The sequence below is a fragment of the Lagopus leucura genome, unplaced genomic scaffold (assembly GCF_019238085.1).
Source record: "Lagopus leucura isolate 7727_CA_CO unplaced genomic scaffold, USGS_WTPT01 Super-Scaffold_100009, whole genome shotgun sequence".
NCBI lineage: Eukaryota > Metazoa > Chordata > Aves > Galliformes > Phasianidae > Lagopus > Lagopus leucura.
This window is the reverse complement of record NW_024962266.1, coordinates 11,489,993-11,506,315: the sequence shown is the minus strand read 5'-3', so window position 1 is coordinate 11,506,315 and position 16,323 is coordinate 11,489,993. Positions and strand designations below refer to the sequence as shown.

The 16,323-nt window shown below is 37.6% G+C and overlaps 1 protein-coding gene across 3 annotated transcripts in view; it reads left to right on the top strand.

The window, feature by feature from the left end:
• Positions 1 to 16,323, top strand: part of PALMD (palmdelphin) — a 48,891-nt gene that overhangs the window by 20,308 nt on the left and 12,260 nt on the right. Inside the window, exons 2-4 of one of the 3 annotated variants that reach the window (XM_042873782.1) lie at positions 3,308 to 3,353; positions 6,890 to 6,970; positions 10,752 to 10,882. In XM_042873782.1, the coding sequence (XP_042729716.1) occupies positions 3,309 to 3,353; positions 6,890 to 6,970; positions 10,752 to 10,882 (257 nt within the window). In that variant the 5' untranslated portion in view covers position 3,308. Of the gene's footprint in view, positions 1 to 3,050; positions 3,354 to 6,889; positions 6,971 to 10,751; positions 10,883 to 16,323 lie in introns of those variants that run through there. The other 2 variants (XM_042873781.1, XM_042873783.1) reach the window with 2 other exon arrangements.

Below are 16,323 nucleotides of genomic sequence, written 5' to 3'. Positions count from 1 at the left end.
AATTTACAGAAAGCTATGGCATTTTCAATGAGGGACCATCCATAAAATTTATCCCCTCTTCATTCCCCTGCTGTCAGAAATTCAAGGCTACATGCACAGCAACAGTGCATTTGCTCACTGTAAGAATACTAAATTCACTTCATTTCTGTGTAAGAGAGACCCTTCTTCTACTCCTAAAAAGAAAAAGGAACTACAGAAGCAGCTCTACAAAAGCAATTCATCAAGAAGCAAAACAGTTTAAGATGTACAAAAAGATGAATTGTGAAATTAGCAACCAATCGTTCCAAAAAGTACAGCTGTCTCCAACAGGTAACAATCTGCTCAATGCTATTCGTTTCAAACTCACTTCCTTATATGTATTTTCCAAAAGGTGTGAGAAAGCTTATCTTTACCTTTAACAAGATGTTTGTTCTTAGAAGGAACAGTTTACTACAATAATCTATAATTCATCATACAGGTGTTACCTTAGGTTAATGATTTTTTTTTCCTCCAAAGAAAATTATAGTGTGACAATTGAGAGAAGAATTGAGGATGGTTTTGTTCAAAGGGCACAGCCTACAGAGGGACAGCTGCATCAGTTCTGAAGAGAAGGGATTTCTCTGTGCCAAGATTCAGTCTTTGCTCTAGAAATTAACAATATAATCTGCATTTCTCACTGAGATAGTTCTTCTGTAGTCCTACTTCTGGATTTTTGATATTCCATTCTCCTACATTTAAGCCCACTTTTCTGTTTCATTTCATAATTCAACTGCTTTACCACATGCTTTGCATTCTCACTATTAATCCCGTATTAAGCATCCAGTACAAAACGAAAGTGAACAAGGGAAGATGTGAAGCCACAAAAATACAACCTGTATCACACAGCCATGCAATAAACATCTTCTGCATAACACAGATAATCAAGGAAAAAAACAACTGCCAGTTACAGAAACACAGGTTAATGAATCTTGCCTACTGAAAACACAGCTGTTAGTATTCACTCATCTGACAACATGACCCTGTGGATACTCCCATTGGTGAAGCAGGCTTAAGCAGCAGACAGAGTGACAGCTGGTCCATTTCTTCTCTTGCACATAAATCCCATTTCCAATAGGATTAAGATAACTGGAAAACAACCTACTGAGTGAACAACAGAGCCTACCTAGCAAGAGAATATATATGATTTAAAACATTCTAAGAGGGCTTTAAATAGCCTTCTTCAGGTTTATTAAAAAACCTATGTTTCAATTTAGGGAATGACATTAAATAATTTTTTGATCTGTAAATACGTAACATCTGTAAGTAAGGTGTTTTTTTAACATTTAAATTATTAATCTTATGCTTCAAAACTAAAATAATTTAGATCATAGAAATTCAAAGCAATTTAATCCCATTTATTTTAATTTTGAACCTGTAAAACTGGTCTCATTTCTTCATGCACTGATAATTGAATCCCATTTATATCAGAACAGATAATATACTTCTCTATTTCTGATGTAATCATTTGCTGCTTTAACTATGCTTAAACACTTTGAAATCCACATTAGCACTTCAATATTAAGATGAACTTTAAAGAACAAAAGAAGAAATGAAGTCCATACTCATTTAAGAAAGATTAAACAGAAAGCCTCTACTGGCTTCTGTAGCAAGAGTATCTTTAATTCAGTAGAGTAGTTGAACTTATTCTCAAATCCATGAACTAAATACATTTAAATTTCCATGTAATCTAGCTCTTGATATAACTCAATACACTTGCCTTTGAACTCCTCATTTGCTTTTATGTGGTAATTTTTTTTAAATTTCGGGTGCTGAGCAAGTGAAGCATATATTAATATTTACAAAAAATAATAATCTTCATTGGAGAATTAAGCACGGGGTCTTGCATGTTTGAACAAATCCTCAGGGAGGATCACAGCAGAAAACAACATCAACGCATCCTTAGTCTCTGTGCGGAGAATAGGAGTCTGCTCCGGTGTGTGGACTGGGGATGGCGTAACAGAAAGGTGGAAACTGAAATTAAATATTTGTTCGTGTTGGATTATGAATATGTAACTTCCAGTTTTCAGTCTCATAGCATCTTAGAGAATTTGTTAGTAATGAGCCTGATTTGCCAAGACTGACACGTAAAGTAAAACACCTCACCCAATCCTGCTGGAGTCAGTCATCTCAATGTGTTAGTAGAAAGAAAAAACAACAAAACATGCTGACTCTCATGCTGGTGTCCTTGCACCATTGCAAAGACTTGAGTTACATGATACTGAGAGTAAGAGAGTCCAGATTCACATTACAACTTCATGCTGTTTGAATTTATCTTTATCTTGCTTTTGTGTCAGTATTTTTTCCACAACTGGATTTCACTGCAGGCGGTTCCACTTGTTTTGCAAGTTTCCTAAGCTGATGTGGGAAGTCTGACTCCCACTCCTGGAATTGGAAAGGTCAGAATTACACCTTCCTTTGAGGAGCATAATGCAGTTTTCAGCAGAAGCATGCAGGAAAAAAAAAAACTTCAAGTCAGCAGAATGGAAATTCAGCGTGAGAGTCATTTTGCAGTCACCTAACACAGCACTGTCGTTTTAGACACTGAAATGATGATCCCAAAATCCTTACTTAGACAAAGCTTCCACTGAGTCTGAGATAATCTGAGCAATTACAGCTCAGCTAATACTAGCGTTCAACGTTATAGCTGACTGTTTAAAATTTATTTCATTTAGGTTAGTATGTGTAAAACATTATTCCAGCTATGCATACAGCTTCTCTAAAAATCCATCTTGGAAATCAAGTTAAAGGTGCTGTCCCTACAAACCCCACACCTGCTACACTGCTAGCATTACAAGAGATTAAAACATTACAGGTAAAACAAGCTTCACAAGAAATAAAAATACTTAAGTTCACAATATCTGCTTGCCACCAGAGGCATGCAGAAAGGAAAGAAACAGAAACATAATAATACTTCTACCATGGCCCTGGCAGATTCTGTTTTGGGCATTTAACAGTTAAAGAAGCAATGGCATGCTAACAGAGCACATTAAAACAAAGAGTTGGCAGCTTCTGAAGGAAAAGGGTTTGTGCTCCACTGTTCCAACTTGTCAGTCAACTCATGCCAGCACTCTTCACGTCTGCCTCTTCTACACACCCTCATTACATGCGTCTGTCTGGACTGATCTGCTCGTCTGTTCAGGGACTCTCCCGACAAGTCAAAAATTCTGCCTTCCCTCTGCTCTGGAATTGGATTAAATCACCTCAGCTGTTTTTTGCAGCCCCATCAAGAGGCTTTTGCTTATGGTCTCTTTCTGTTTTTCTCCACTACTTGTCTGTTTTTGATTTCTAGAATGGACGAAACTGAATTGCTGAAGGAAAGACTCCAGGCCATAACAGTAAGTGCTTATAGTTCTAACTTGCTTTTAAAAATCAGCTTAGAAACAATGTATTAATGAGTCACTATGCATTTCCTGAAGAATGTTTCACATCAGAAAGAAAAAAATACATTCTCTAGAAATTCTTTCATTTTGATCCTGGTTTATAAGCTATTGATCCAAGACAGCTAAGTTGCCCGCACTGATCTTACTACTGATTGTGTTACAATTTCAAATTGAATTTAAAGTAGTGAAAGTACATGTACAAGCTGCTACTGGACAGTCTAAAATACGTATTGCTATCATCACAATCGAATGTTTGCTTCAAGGACAGCAGGTCAAAAGACAGATAGAGAATTCCAGAACAACTCAATTTTACTATTTCACAAAATGGAGAGGTGAAAGATTTTCCTTTCTGCATTTTGGAATTAAACAAAATTGCTGAACTCATGCTCTACCTTAAAAAGAAAAAAAGAGAAGCTCAAATTAAGCAAATTCCTACCTGTCATTTTCCAAAGGGGGAAAAATAAGGGCTGAGTGAAATTAAAACTGAAGACTTAAAATCATTTCTGTTTCTGAAGGGGAATTTACTTCAGAAGTCTGTGTTTTGAATAAACTACTGAGTTATTAAAAATATATGTATATATATACACACACACACACATACATTTAAGGTGACTCTGAAAATCAATGGCTAAATCCAAATTCTCCTCTGATTTCATCTCCACTCCAAACTATTCAGTTGCCAAAGTATTAAACAGAATTTGGCAAAATTAAAAACAAAACTTATTAGAACTGAAAGGTGTGAGAACTCAGTATCTACAGGAGTTGAATAAGATTGAGATTGTCTTTAATAGATAACAACTGATAAAAAGAAGTAGGTCCATTTATCATATTTACTGATTGAAACCCACAATAAGGTCATTTGAAATGTTTGCGGGGGGGGGGGGGGGCGGAAAGGGGGGATCAGTTAGATAATTTTGTTTGTTTACTCTAACGGTGTTTAAACCCAACTCATAACCTGGACTTTGTCTCTAGTGTACAGGCTCAAAAGATAAGAACTGTTTTAGAGCTGCAGAGAAGAAATCCTGGCCTTGCAGTATTTTAATACTTCCTGGTATCTGTCAGGACAAAAGGGGCAGCACTCTGCCAAGGATTTCTGTGCACATAACAAGGCTAGCATCCTTTGGCTGCAACTTTGCTACCAGAGGAATACTGGATTTTGTATATGTGTGTATATATGTATATGTATATGTATATGTATATATATATATATACACACACACACACATTTATATATATATATATATATATATATATATATACATATACACACACACACACACACATCTATATATACATATAAAATTAGAAGTCTGTGGCAGCTTCCAGTGTCTTACAGGAATTCATGCTTGGATTCTGGCCACAATTTCATTTATTACACCTGCTGCATAAACTATTTGCTCTCTAATTTGGTAGATGTCCATCAATTCATAACATTTAATTGAAACAACTCAGGGCATTTGCTTCAGTGTACTGCAGAAATGAAAGATCTTAAAGTGAAGTTATCATCAGCTTCGAGAATCAACAGTTTGAGTTGTGCAAGAAAATGATACGCTTTGAGAGCAAGTTATTCCATGGCTTTAGGAAGACGTTTCCCAAACAACCTATCTTAAAATCTGAAGAGCTACCTACAAAATGTTCATTGTATAAGATCTAAAAGAGGATAGCAAAGGGGACTTGGGTGTACATAGCAGTAGACAAAACTTGCACTAAAAGCTAAGACAAAACTTGCACTAAAAGCTAATTGGTTTCTGCTGTTAAGTGTCTGACTTGCTTACAGCATATGACTCTCACAGCCACTAGGGGGCTTCAAATTCTTTCATGTCTTCTGTGTGTACCACAGCAATAAGCAAAAACCCACTGTTTCCAAATTTTGATACTCTCATGCTCTGGAAAGAAATACTTGTAGCTTCCATGTGCTCTCTTCGTGGAGAGACTGTCATATCTTAAAATAAAACCATAGTGTTTGCTGTAGCAAACACATTGAGGAAAAACAAGGAACTCTAGGCTCAATCCTCTCTCAAATACTCCTTCCTACAGGAAAAATGAATAACAATAGAAACACTTAAGGATTATAATTACAATATTTCTGCTGTCTTACGCCACTAGACATGCACATCCATACCTCCAGGTAAGACCTCTCAATAACCAAGCACCACTTCTTGAAAGCGACATGAAAGCAAAACATGTTTGCTAGAACGTGAGCTGCTCTATTGGCTTTAATAGCATATGGCATCTGCCACAGGACCAAGCACACCAACATAGGCATAGCTATGGAAGGGTGCCACAAACTTGCAGACTTGGCACACAAGATAGCTAGAAAGACACCGCTCCGTAGGCGCGCTTCCGTTTCTTTCAGAAAGGCCCGCTTTGAAACATGATTCTTTACAGTCAAAAGTGAAGAAGTCCTACATGTTTCAGTAGGAGTGAAAATTAAGACAAAAGATCAAGTTTTAAATTACACTGATGTGCAAGCAAAGTGATTAAGCAGCTTTTTCCAAATAAGTAGATCTTGGCCATATTAACCCAAGAGCATGAGTGAACTTCCATTCAGAAGCACAGTGTGGAGTCCAGAGGAAGCATGGATCCCTTAGGTACATAGGGGCAAACATCTACTGCACCGTATGAGTAGTCAAAGCTTTGTACAGCAAGATGTCATTTGTAGACTACGTTTCACAAAGTGCACTGTAGGAAGTGTCATGTAATGTTCTAAAATTTATTCTGGCAACACAGGGTTTGCATGCTCTACATCTCTTGAATTTAGCTTCTGGCATTGGATCTTCAGCTTTCTTTGACTAACTATACAAAAGACAACATATTTCAACCTATTTTGTATGGATAATTGTGTAATAGGTGCTTATTACCAACTAGGAAAATTAAAATACAGCTAGAACACCAAAGGACAGAAGTAGAAAAATTCAGGAGAAAAAATACAGAATGGAAAAGTAGTGTATCACTCTAACAAGAGGAACAGACAAAAGAACCCTTTACTGAACAGGTTTCTAATTTTATACTCACTTATAATGCAGATGCCTTCAAAATAATTTCTTTCAGTGCAGAATTTTTATGTACTACTTTGCATTTCAAACTGCAGACTCTTAGCACATATCTCCACTAATATTTATTGGACATTTAAATTAACTTGGAATGTTTTTAATACTATAAATCAAGAGTTCATTCTCTGGCTAGAAACCTTATCCAAGACTTTACTTTCTTTAAATATTGTATCAGTCTATAAACACAAGTTCTTGTCATGCTTCACTCAACTAACGATCAGTTATTTAAAGGCCAATTATACACTGAGATCAGGAATATTTCCTAACTAAGGAAAGATGTGAAGGTCAAAGAATATATTATATATCTCCAAAACATCAGCTCTTGGATAAACTGTCTCTTAAGAGGGATGCATTAGTCTTTATTCTCATCATCCTAACAAACAAGCCACACTGTTTTTAGCACCAAGTAAACCATTCTTCTGTTCTCTTAAATTGTAGGACAAAAGAAAACTGCAAGAAGAAATTGCACAGAAACGTCGAAAAATAGAAGAGGAAAAACTGAAACACCAGCATTTAAAGGTAAGTTGCTGGGTTTATATAATTAAAGACACAGCTTTAAGTTGTTCAACTTGAATAAGAGTTTCGGAATGCAAATCTCCATGCATTTAAGTCATGGTTTTACTATCAAATTTTCAGGGCTTTCTGAAATCTTGGCAGGACTCCATTTGACTCTAATAAGCATCAAGTTTTGGTGATAAATAAATAAACGTAAATCATACTTAAAAGCTAATGCTACTCAGTCACTTTTATGGCATAAAATGAGATCCAAATCAGAAAATTCACAGCTGAAAATTAAGCCTCACATTTCAGACTGGATATTTTCACTCCCTAATTCCACTACAGCAACCTCACTTAGTATGGAAAATGGCATAATCAGGAGGTATAATTGAACTATTTTGTTTTCAGGCAGAGGGAGAAGGAAAAAAAAAATCCTATTTTTGTTTCTAGAAATAGACAATTATGGTATTTTAAATGCACTATTATGTAGGAGGAGATAAAGTTTTTCACGCAAGACGTGGAATGCAGTATTTAGGGTATGGCACATCTCATTGAGCATTTTTAAAACATAATCCCCTTCAAAACAGACACCTGCTCCCAGGTTTCATCTACCCTCTCTTTTCTGTCAAGCCAAGTTATACTATGTTAGTTTACTAGGACAGGCAAGCCAATGAGAAAGTGCTTCATGCTTAGGGTTTTATTGCAAGATAGTGACTGTGAGTACACACAGTCGTATAATTTATTACCTAAGTGAGAAAGGAATATCTTCCAAATCTCATAACAGTAACAAAATTGTGACTAATAATGAACATGTGACTGTCTTCCTCCTCATGTATAGAGTGCTGCAATTTATATTTCAAGTTTGACTTATTAATTCAAAATAATTCATTCTTCTTAAAAGAAAGGACAGAGAGTTATCTGTTTGGACATCCCCCTGTTCATCACTACTGTTTTTAACAGAACACAAGAGTGATGACCTAACTCCCACTGTTACACAGATCATAGAATCATAGAAGGGCCTGGGTTGACAAGGACCATAATGATCATCTAGTTTCAACCCCCTGCTATGTGCAGGGTCACCAACCACTGGACCAGGCTGCCCAGAGCCACATCCAGCTTCCAGGGAGGCATTTGTTTCTCTCAGCAAACTGTTAAGATAAACTGCTGTTACAATGTGAGTAAAGCCTGCAAATTCAAAACACCTGTGCCTTCCAAAGGCACAGCTGAAACCTTTCAGGGTTGGTTCAACCTTATCAAGAATTAATTACAGTAGACTTAACCCAGCAGCACATTTAGGACATCATTCACAGAATTTGCATACATTAGTCACATGAACTGTGACAACGACCCACAGAAGAAAAGGATCACTTTCCAGAATTCAGGACATTTCCATGGTCTTGTCAGATCAGAGTGTATAAGCATCTTTTTCCTCGGAAGTAACAAGACCTGCATGAAATGTGCTTTCATATTAGAGCCATAACATGGTAAAGCACGCACAACCTAGTACTGCACTGAAGATGCTTTACAGCAGAAGGAAATGCTGTCAGCAGAAAAATAAAAACCTGACAGCACAACTGTGCCAGTGCTTCTGCAGAGCAGCCCTCTCTGACAAACACCTGAAAGTTCTATGTTGTTCAAAGGGTGTTTCTGCTATGTAACATGTCACTCTTCCAGAAGCAGCTAAGAAAATTTGTGGGATTTCATGATATGTAGTTGTGAGCAACAGCAAACTATTCTAGGAAAATGCAAAAATAACACCACAGTGTTACATCTGCATTTAGGGAATTTGTTTTCTTGGATCTAACCTGAAAACACATATTTTATTGATTTGATTTCAATGGATATTATCAGTTTCTGAGGACTACAGTACCAGCCTTGCTGCAGTTTTCACAAGGTATTAGAGATTTATTTTTTTGACTCATCAGAGCAAAACTGTCAGTTCCAAGCAGGATTAAAATCTCATATTTCCAGGAGTACTTCCTATCACTAAAATCTATACTTTGACTCAGAGGTGATAGTTGTGCTCCCTCTGACTTGGGAGAGGGATATTTTTTGTGATCAATAAGAATTATGCCAATACCAAATTACAAGCCTCTACCAGATCGGGTAAAACCACCCCATTAAAATATTTGCAACTTTCATTTGAGCCTAAAATACTGTTGCCATGAAGTTGGAAAAGGCTGCCGAGGAAACCCAGAGTCAAGGCTCAAGACTAAATTCTTCAGCAGCCTCTGCTTCCTGCAGATATCCTAGGATCCAGCGTTGTGAGGCAATACTGTCCTGCAGGGCTAGCGTGTCTGTAAGCACTGCTCCTAATTGCTGCAAAATAATACTACCAAGGAGTGCCACAGTTCCCAACAAGCCTGTTATACCTGCAGTTTCTATCAGAACAGCTGTCACACACAAAGCCAGTTGAAAATATGCATTTAACTGCAGTAAGGTTCCATATACATCCTCTACCACCAGCTGGCTCTCAGTAATAACCTCACATGAAACCTCACAGCAAAAAGACAAGGAAGAAGTGTTCTAAATAATTCAGTGTGCAGGAGGCAGGTAGAGACCCCAGCTAACCCTCCAAGCAGCTATGAGAGTAACACAGACTTCTCGCTAGTGCTACTCTTCCTCAAAGCTGCAATGGTCAAAATCCAATTTAGTCTTCAGCCTTATCCTACAATTAACAAAGCTACAAAGAGGGATAAAAAGGAAAAAACAAAAACATGGCTATCAGACAGCTCAACAAATCTAAATTGCAAAGAGAAATCAGAGTTAATTAAAAGCCTTACATGCATGCTTTTTCCCTCTTATTGAAGAAGTTTCACTGAAGAGCTCTGGCTCTTCTTCCCTAAGGCAGACCTGGATTTATATTCTCAAGTTAACTGAAGGAAGGGAAAAGAAAGAAAGCTTGGCTTACAACCTCTAACCTACCAATTTGAAGTTTATCTCCATTAATATTTCTCTCCCCAAAAGTAACTGAACTATGGAATTACTTTCACATGCAACTGTTGATGTTGTGGAGTGGCCATAAGAATCAGTGTGTACAGCCAGATTTTTCAGAATTTGAAGACAGATCTACTTAGCTAGACTATATACATACACATGCAAGACACTTATTTACAAGCCACTACTGTACAAAAATCTCCACAGGCACTAAACAGATCAGAGCATAGATATATGACCCCTGAATTGACCCAAGAGTAGGAATTCTAAACATGTAGGAGGTCTCTGGTACATTAACCAGATATCAACATCACAGGCTTCACATTTTCAGTCCCACTCTTCACCAGATAAAATACTTAATTACCCAAGTTCTCTATAAACTCAGGAGATATCACTGCATCACTGACTCCCTGTAGATCTCTTCTCCCCACCCCATACAATCTCATTTACAGAAGCTTTTCATCTTTTATCAGCATTTGTGTAGCACCATCAGCCAAGGAACCAGGTGACTTCTGACTGAAGCCTTCTGCGTGAGTCTGTAATATGTGTGCTTTGACCCAAACGTTTACTAAGTGGTGCTCTGACCTTCAGAAATATTAATCTGTTACAGGTAGCAACTGATACCCTCCAGCTTTTCACTGGATGAACAAATCAAATGTGACAGTGTTCTTACTGAATTTGTTTTTAAGTCAACCTTGAAACATGGCATCTTCAGTTGTTTGGGTTTTTTTTCAGTGGCATTTGCCCCTTTACCCCTTGCCTTATGCTAGATACAGCACAAAAACACATCTATGACAGCAAGATAAATACAATAAACTTCTGATTAGCCCAGTTTTTAAAGTACAACTCTATTTTTCCCCATCAGAAAAAGGCATTACGAGAAAAATGGCTCTTGGATGGCTTCAGTTCTCTCACACCAAAAGAGCAGGAAGAAATGCAAAAGCAAAATCAAGAGGACCAACAGCAAACTCGTGAGCTGGAAGATGACATTTCCAGGTAGGGCAGTACTGCTGCCCCTCTGTCTGAGTTAAAATGGTCCTTCCTTAAAAATCTCTCTCTTCCTCATGAAAGATTACAGTGTCAGTGAGGGCTAAATAGAAGTGGTTCGACGTGCAGCATAAAGCAACCTGCTCAATTTTCTGGTCAACTAAAATTAAGCCCACAAAACACAGATTTCTATGTTGTGAATTTTCTTAAACTGCACAGTATTTTGAAGAGTGTTCCTTTCGTCATGCTGTGCTTGATGGTAAGCCAGTCACTGAGCGTGGTTTCACTTTGAGATAGACATTATTAAATCAAAACTTTGAAATAACAGTAAGTCATGTAAGAAGTTCTGTTTCAGTAGATCCTGCACAACTTTTTGTACCTGACTTCTTCCAGAACTCAGCACTTCTGACCAGTGCAAGCTGCCTAGCTTGCCTATCTTATCATATAATCTTATCTTGCCTTGTCTTATTCTTGCATATCTTCTATACTGTTGTGTCCTCACTTTAACCCCAGAAGTCTGTTGCAGTGAAGGTCCTTCTTGTAACCTTTATAAAAATGCCACTATAAATCTCATTCCATCATGCTGCCCTCCCACACAGGGCCGAATTTGAACCACACAGGCAGTTCCTCATCTCCTTCCTTTATTTACTATGGATGTAATTGTGGATGCTTTTAGGCAAAGGTAGCTTTTCCCAAAAACAGAAAGGCTCAATACACAAAACAGATCCAGGCACACCAATGGGTACTTCCCATTAGCAGCCACTGCCAAGTGGAAATGTTTCTGTTGTTTTAGATTCAGAAAAGAATCATCACCCTTATTTCTTACTCTTTCAGTTCAGTGGTGCCTTCCTCCATGCTCTCCTCTCCCCCCACTGTCCTCCTACACACTTTTGGCAAACCTGTTATGTCCATCTCTCCAATGCAAATGATAATTCTGGTTCTGATTTGTCCTATAATTAAGCTGACTTCTTGCTAGAAAACATTTATTAACAGAGCTTTTCAGGTACCTCTGCAGAATTTTTGTTGGAGCAGTAGAAAACAGACAGTGTGGACAGTGTGCTCTGGAAAACATCCCCAGAGGTGGTGATTATAAAGATGTGAGATGAGTCCCCATGACAGTGTGATCACCAGGAAAAGGAGATGTGTGGGGAAGGGCTGGCCTCAGAGTGCCAGGGAAGTTGCACAAAGCAGGCAGCTGCTCTGCACCAGCCCACTGGCAGCTCAGTGCTTCTCTGAGCACTAAGGAGGACAGACTAGATATTAAAAAAATGCTACGACTTTGAGTAAGAGCTGGACATGTAGCTGAAGTCTCCTTTGTGCGCTAATAATTTTGGTGAGGAGGGTTTGTTTTTTTTGAAGTCATGATCCAGATTTGGTGTGTAGATTGTTGTGGGAAGGATAATATCAGCAGAATAAAATATAATCTACTCTGCTGCCAATTAATTTGATGACACCTAAGAAAACAAGCAATGCTGCTAACAGTGGAGGTCTGCAAATGTTTAAAAGTTTTCTTTTTCAGTAGCATAGACTTCTGATACATGCACCTCCTTATTGAAACTGAAGTATTTATTTCATCAGGAAAGGTACTAATCTCCAGCATTTAAGTCTAATCTGTTACCTGATAACATACTTCAGGGACGCCCCGCACCCAAGTCATTGTAATTGAGCTGCCTCCTAGTAACACTGGTAGCAAAGTCCCCCATCCTATTTCTGGGAAGACTTGGAAAGCTGGTTTGAGACTTAAAAACTATCCTATCATACTAGTCAAGAGATTTCAGCAAAAAGGGCTGAAGATCATACATAGTCATATGTAATGCCTTTGCAACATCTCAGAATCCTGAGTTTCTAGCTATAGTTGAAGAGTCTTTTGATGCTTGTCTTGTAATTGTTGTTTTGTCTTCAGTTTGGTGCTGTTAATTTCTATTTGTGCTGTTTCTAGTTTTAATCTTCTACTGTGCCCATACTTCTCTGAATGCATACACCTTACTTCTCTGAATGCAGCCATATAACTTTTTATAGCCTGAGTAGAATTTATCACAGTTACAAATAGAAAACAGTAATCAAAATAGAACTTCAAAACTGAAAATCTCCTTTAATTTGTAGGGGTACATTAACAGGCAGATTTAGGCTCTCTGTTTTAATCCCACATTGGAGTTGAGAAGGATAATACATTTTTGAAGTTTACCTGAATTAGAAGCTTCTAAATACTTTAGAAGGTGGTCAAAGGCATTGAAAAGAGTCTAAACACATTATGCTTTAAGGAAAGAAAAATAAGAGTGCCAAGCCATTCATTTGTACTTGATTGCTTACTTAAATGACGTGTATATTTTACATATGTATGCACACACAAATGTAAGATGTCAAGGGCTGGCTGCAGACTCACTGTCAATGGGAAGGCTGTCTGCTTAGTACTGCATCACATAAGCACACAAGTTACACCAAACAAGTATAAGATGAAGTTCCTGAGCTCATAAACTTAGTATATGCCTGAGCCTGTACTAGCCTAACTATAGAAATGTGTCTGATACATCCCTACTTGAATTTTTGCCAGAGACTTGATTGACATTGTCTGGAAAAATAAAAGCACCTTTTCCTTGTAGGCCAAATGCAGGGATGCCAGTTTTGTTTTGTTACTTTTTTTTTTTTTTTTTTTTTTTTTTTTAACTGCCTCCTATTTATAATCCTGCACTTAAGAGAAATCATAAAGCATCTTTTCCTGCATAATCATACAGCTTGGGTCGGAACAAACCTTAAAGCCCATTTAGTTCTCATCCCCTGCTGTGGGCTGGTCCCACACCATCCACCCACCACATCAAGCTGCCCACGGTCCCATCCAATTCAGCCTTGGTCATCTCCAAAGATGAAACATCCACAGCTACTTCGTGCAAATGAAAACAAACAATGTTTTTGTATCTAGATGGCTGAGATTTCAACCATAAACCAGCAATGTAAATAATGATGAAAATGAAGTACCTGACTTGCATAACTGTACATTAAATGTTAAATGTTTGATTGCATATGCTGGCCTTTCTCTTCCTATTACAAACATAGTTTATTTTTTTTACAAAAATAAGGCTATTCATTTTACTACTCTGGCTTACTGAAACTTCTGAATGCTTCATAGTATTTTTAGAATTGATTGTTTCTCCATGGTTAATTAAATATTTCCACAACCACCTGCTGTTAATATCAGTATCATCAACTAACTTGTCCTACCTGCGAGCTTCTCCTGGCAAGCTCACCCACTCTGCTTCCTCCTTAAAAAGACCCCTAACTCTACAAATAGCTCATAGCTCATTCATTTGGAGTGAAATGCATCAGACGACTGATAAACATAAAATGTAAAAAAATAACCGAAAATGTAACAGAAAATGACAGTCTTCACTTTTACAATAAGAAACCTCCCAAGTACAACAAAGTGATATGTAGCAAGTATTTCCATCTGTCATGGATGCATTTTGCAGTACAGCAAACAGAAAATAATTAGTGTTGATGGTAACCAGAAAAAAAATGCACCAAACAACAGCCAAGACAGAGCACAAGATAAATCTGCATCCTGGAAATGAGAATCAGTGCAGAAATGCACTGACCAATTCCTGACCATGGAGTTAACAATGGAGAAACACTACTGAAACAATCAGCAGTGGAAAAGGAGTTTATACCACTGTTGAAGTTATAAGAACAGTCTAGATGTTTCTTTTCCTAGCAAGACCTTTAAACAATTTCATTATTGTTATATTTACTCCCATTACTAAGTAATCAGTACACCTTAGAGACTTTGACAACTTTTATCCTCATGCTATACAGAGGAGTTCAGCAAGAATATTAGATTTTATGTGTGAAGAATGAAGAGAGAACAGATCTTGAATCACATGAAAACTCTCTGAACTAACAGGTTAAGCAGATTTATTCTTATCAAACACATACACCTATACACCTATTATACTTTTGCCAGTGTTCAGTAGTTTCTGGCAACAGCCTCTACAGAAGCATCTGTGCTGTCTTTCCAGGTACCATGTCTTGTTGTTCAGACCCAACTCAGTTTCAAACCAGTCAGAGACACAATAAGCTAATAACATCAAGTCCAAGTCAAGTGAACAAAGTCCACTAAGTCACAAAACATAACTGCACCACACATGCACAATACTTTTGTTGTACCATAGATAGCACTCAAGCTAGCAGAAGCCTGCCTGATTTCGCACACATTAAATGAAGTCACATCTCTGAACAAAGTCAGAAATTGCTATACTGTTCATGTATGTACTTGTCAAGCAGTAAAAACAAGACATATTGAGAAGTTCAATGGAATTCTTTCTACCACGCCTTTGATTATTATGTTTCACTGTTGCTTCAGGTAGATCCTGACCACTCTGATAATTTTCTGTTTTCCAGTTTCAATGTTCAAAAAAAAAAAAAAAAAAAAAAAAAAAAAAGCTTTAAAGATTTTTTCCCAGTACCCACATAACAGCCTGTTTCTTTCTACTGAGAGAATTGCTTGCAGTTGTAGGCATGTTATTCCCAACAGAGGCGTTTCTTTCACCTTCTTAAATAGGCCCCCATTTTGAAATAATCTTTACTTGGATGTCAGATAGAGTTAGCATTTATGTACTAATCCGTTAGGATTTGGGCATTTCAAGATAAAAGAGAAGGTTCTATTCTTTGTATCAACAATAAAACAGTGAATAGAGGGTGGCCTGTGTCACCTTAAAGAGGAGTAGCTCAGCACTCTGGTTACAGACAGAAACAACACTTACACCATCTCTTCCTCTCACCATCTTTATACGGTGCAGCTCATAATCAGCCATGTGTGCATGGCTCATGTCAGGGAATACAGTGAACAAAGAATCAGTCTCATTTTATCACTTGATTTGCAGCAAAGAACATTCATTCTTGACAGAATTAGTCACTAAACAGCAACTTGTAACTAAGGACTATTCAACTAGCTCGTAATGTGATACCTGAAGGCAGGCTAATGGTGCGTAGACTCCGGAGCTGTTACAAGGAAGCATTTGACTCACCTCAAAACATGCAAGGACTTGCTAAGCTGCTTTTTCTCATTGGTCTGGTATCCTGCTATCTGCATTTTACCTGTACACCTTTTTCTTCTAGAGGGGCAGTGGTGTCAACCGCAACAGATGAGCTGGCAGCCAGTAGCAGTCAAGTATACACTGTAGTATTTCTAATTCAGCTACTGATTTGGCAGAGGAACCTACAACTTAGAAACTCAGCTTCTAAAGCCCCTTGCTTAACCCAGCTCTGTATTACTTTCCCCTCTAAAATAACTTACCTTAATCAAAAAGGAGAAACATCCATAAGATTGATTTCATACAGTATACATCATACTTCATTCATCTGCAAGATGCAGCAGCTCCTTCAAAGGATTTATTGTAAATAATAACTGGTGCAGCTGCTAGAACCTTTCAAAACACAAACTGTGATTAACTACGAAA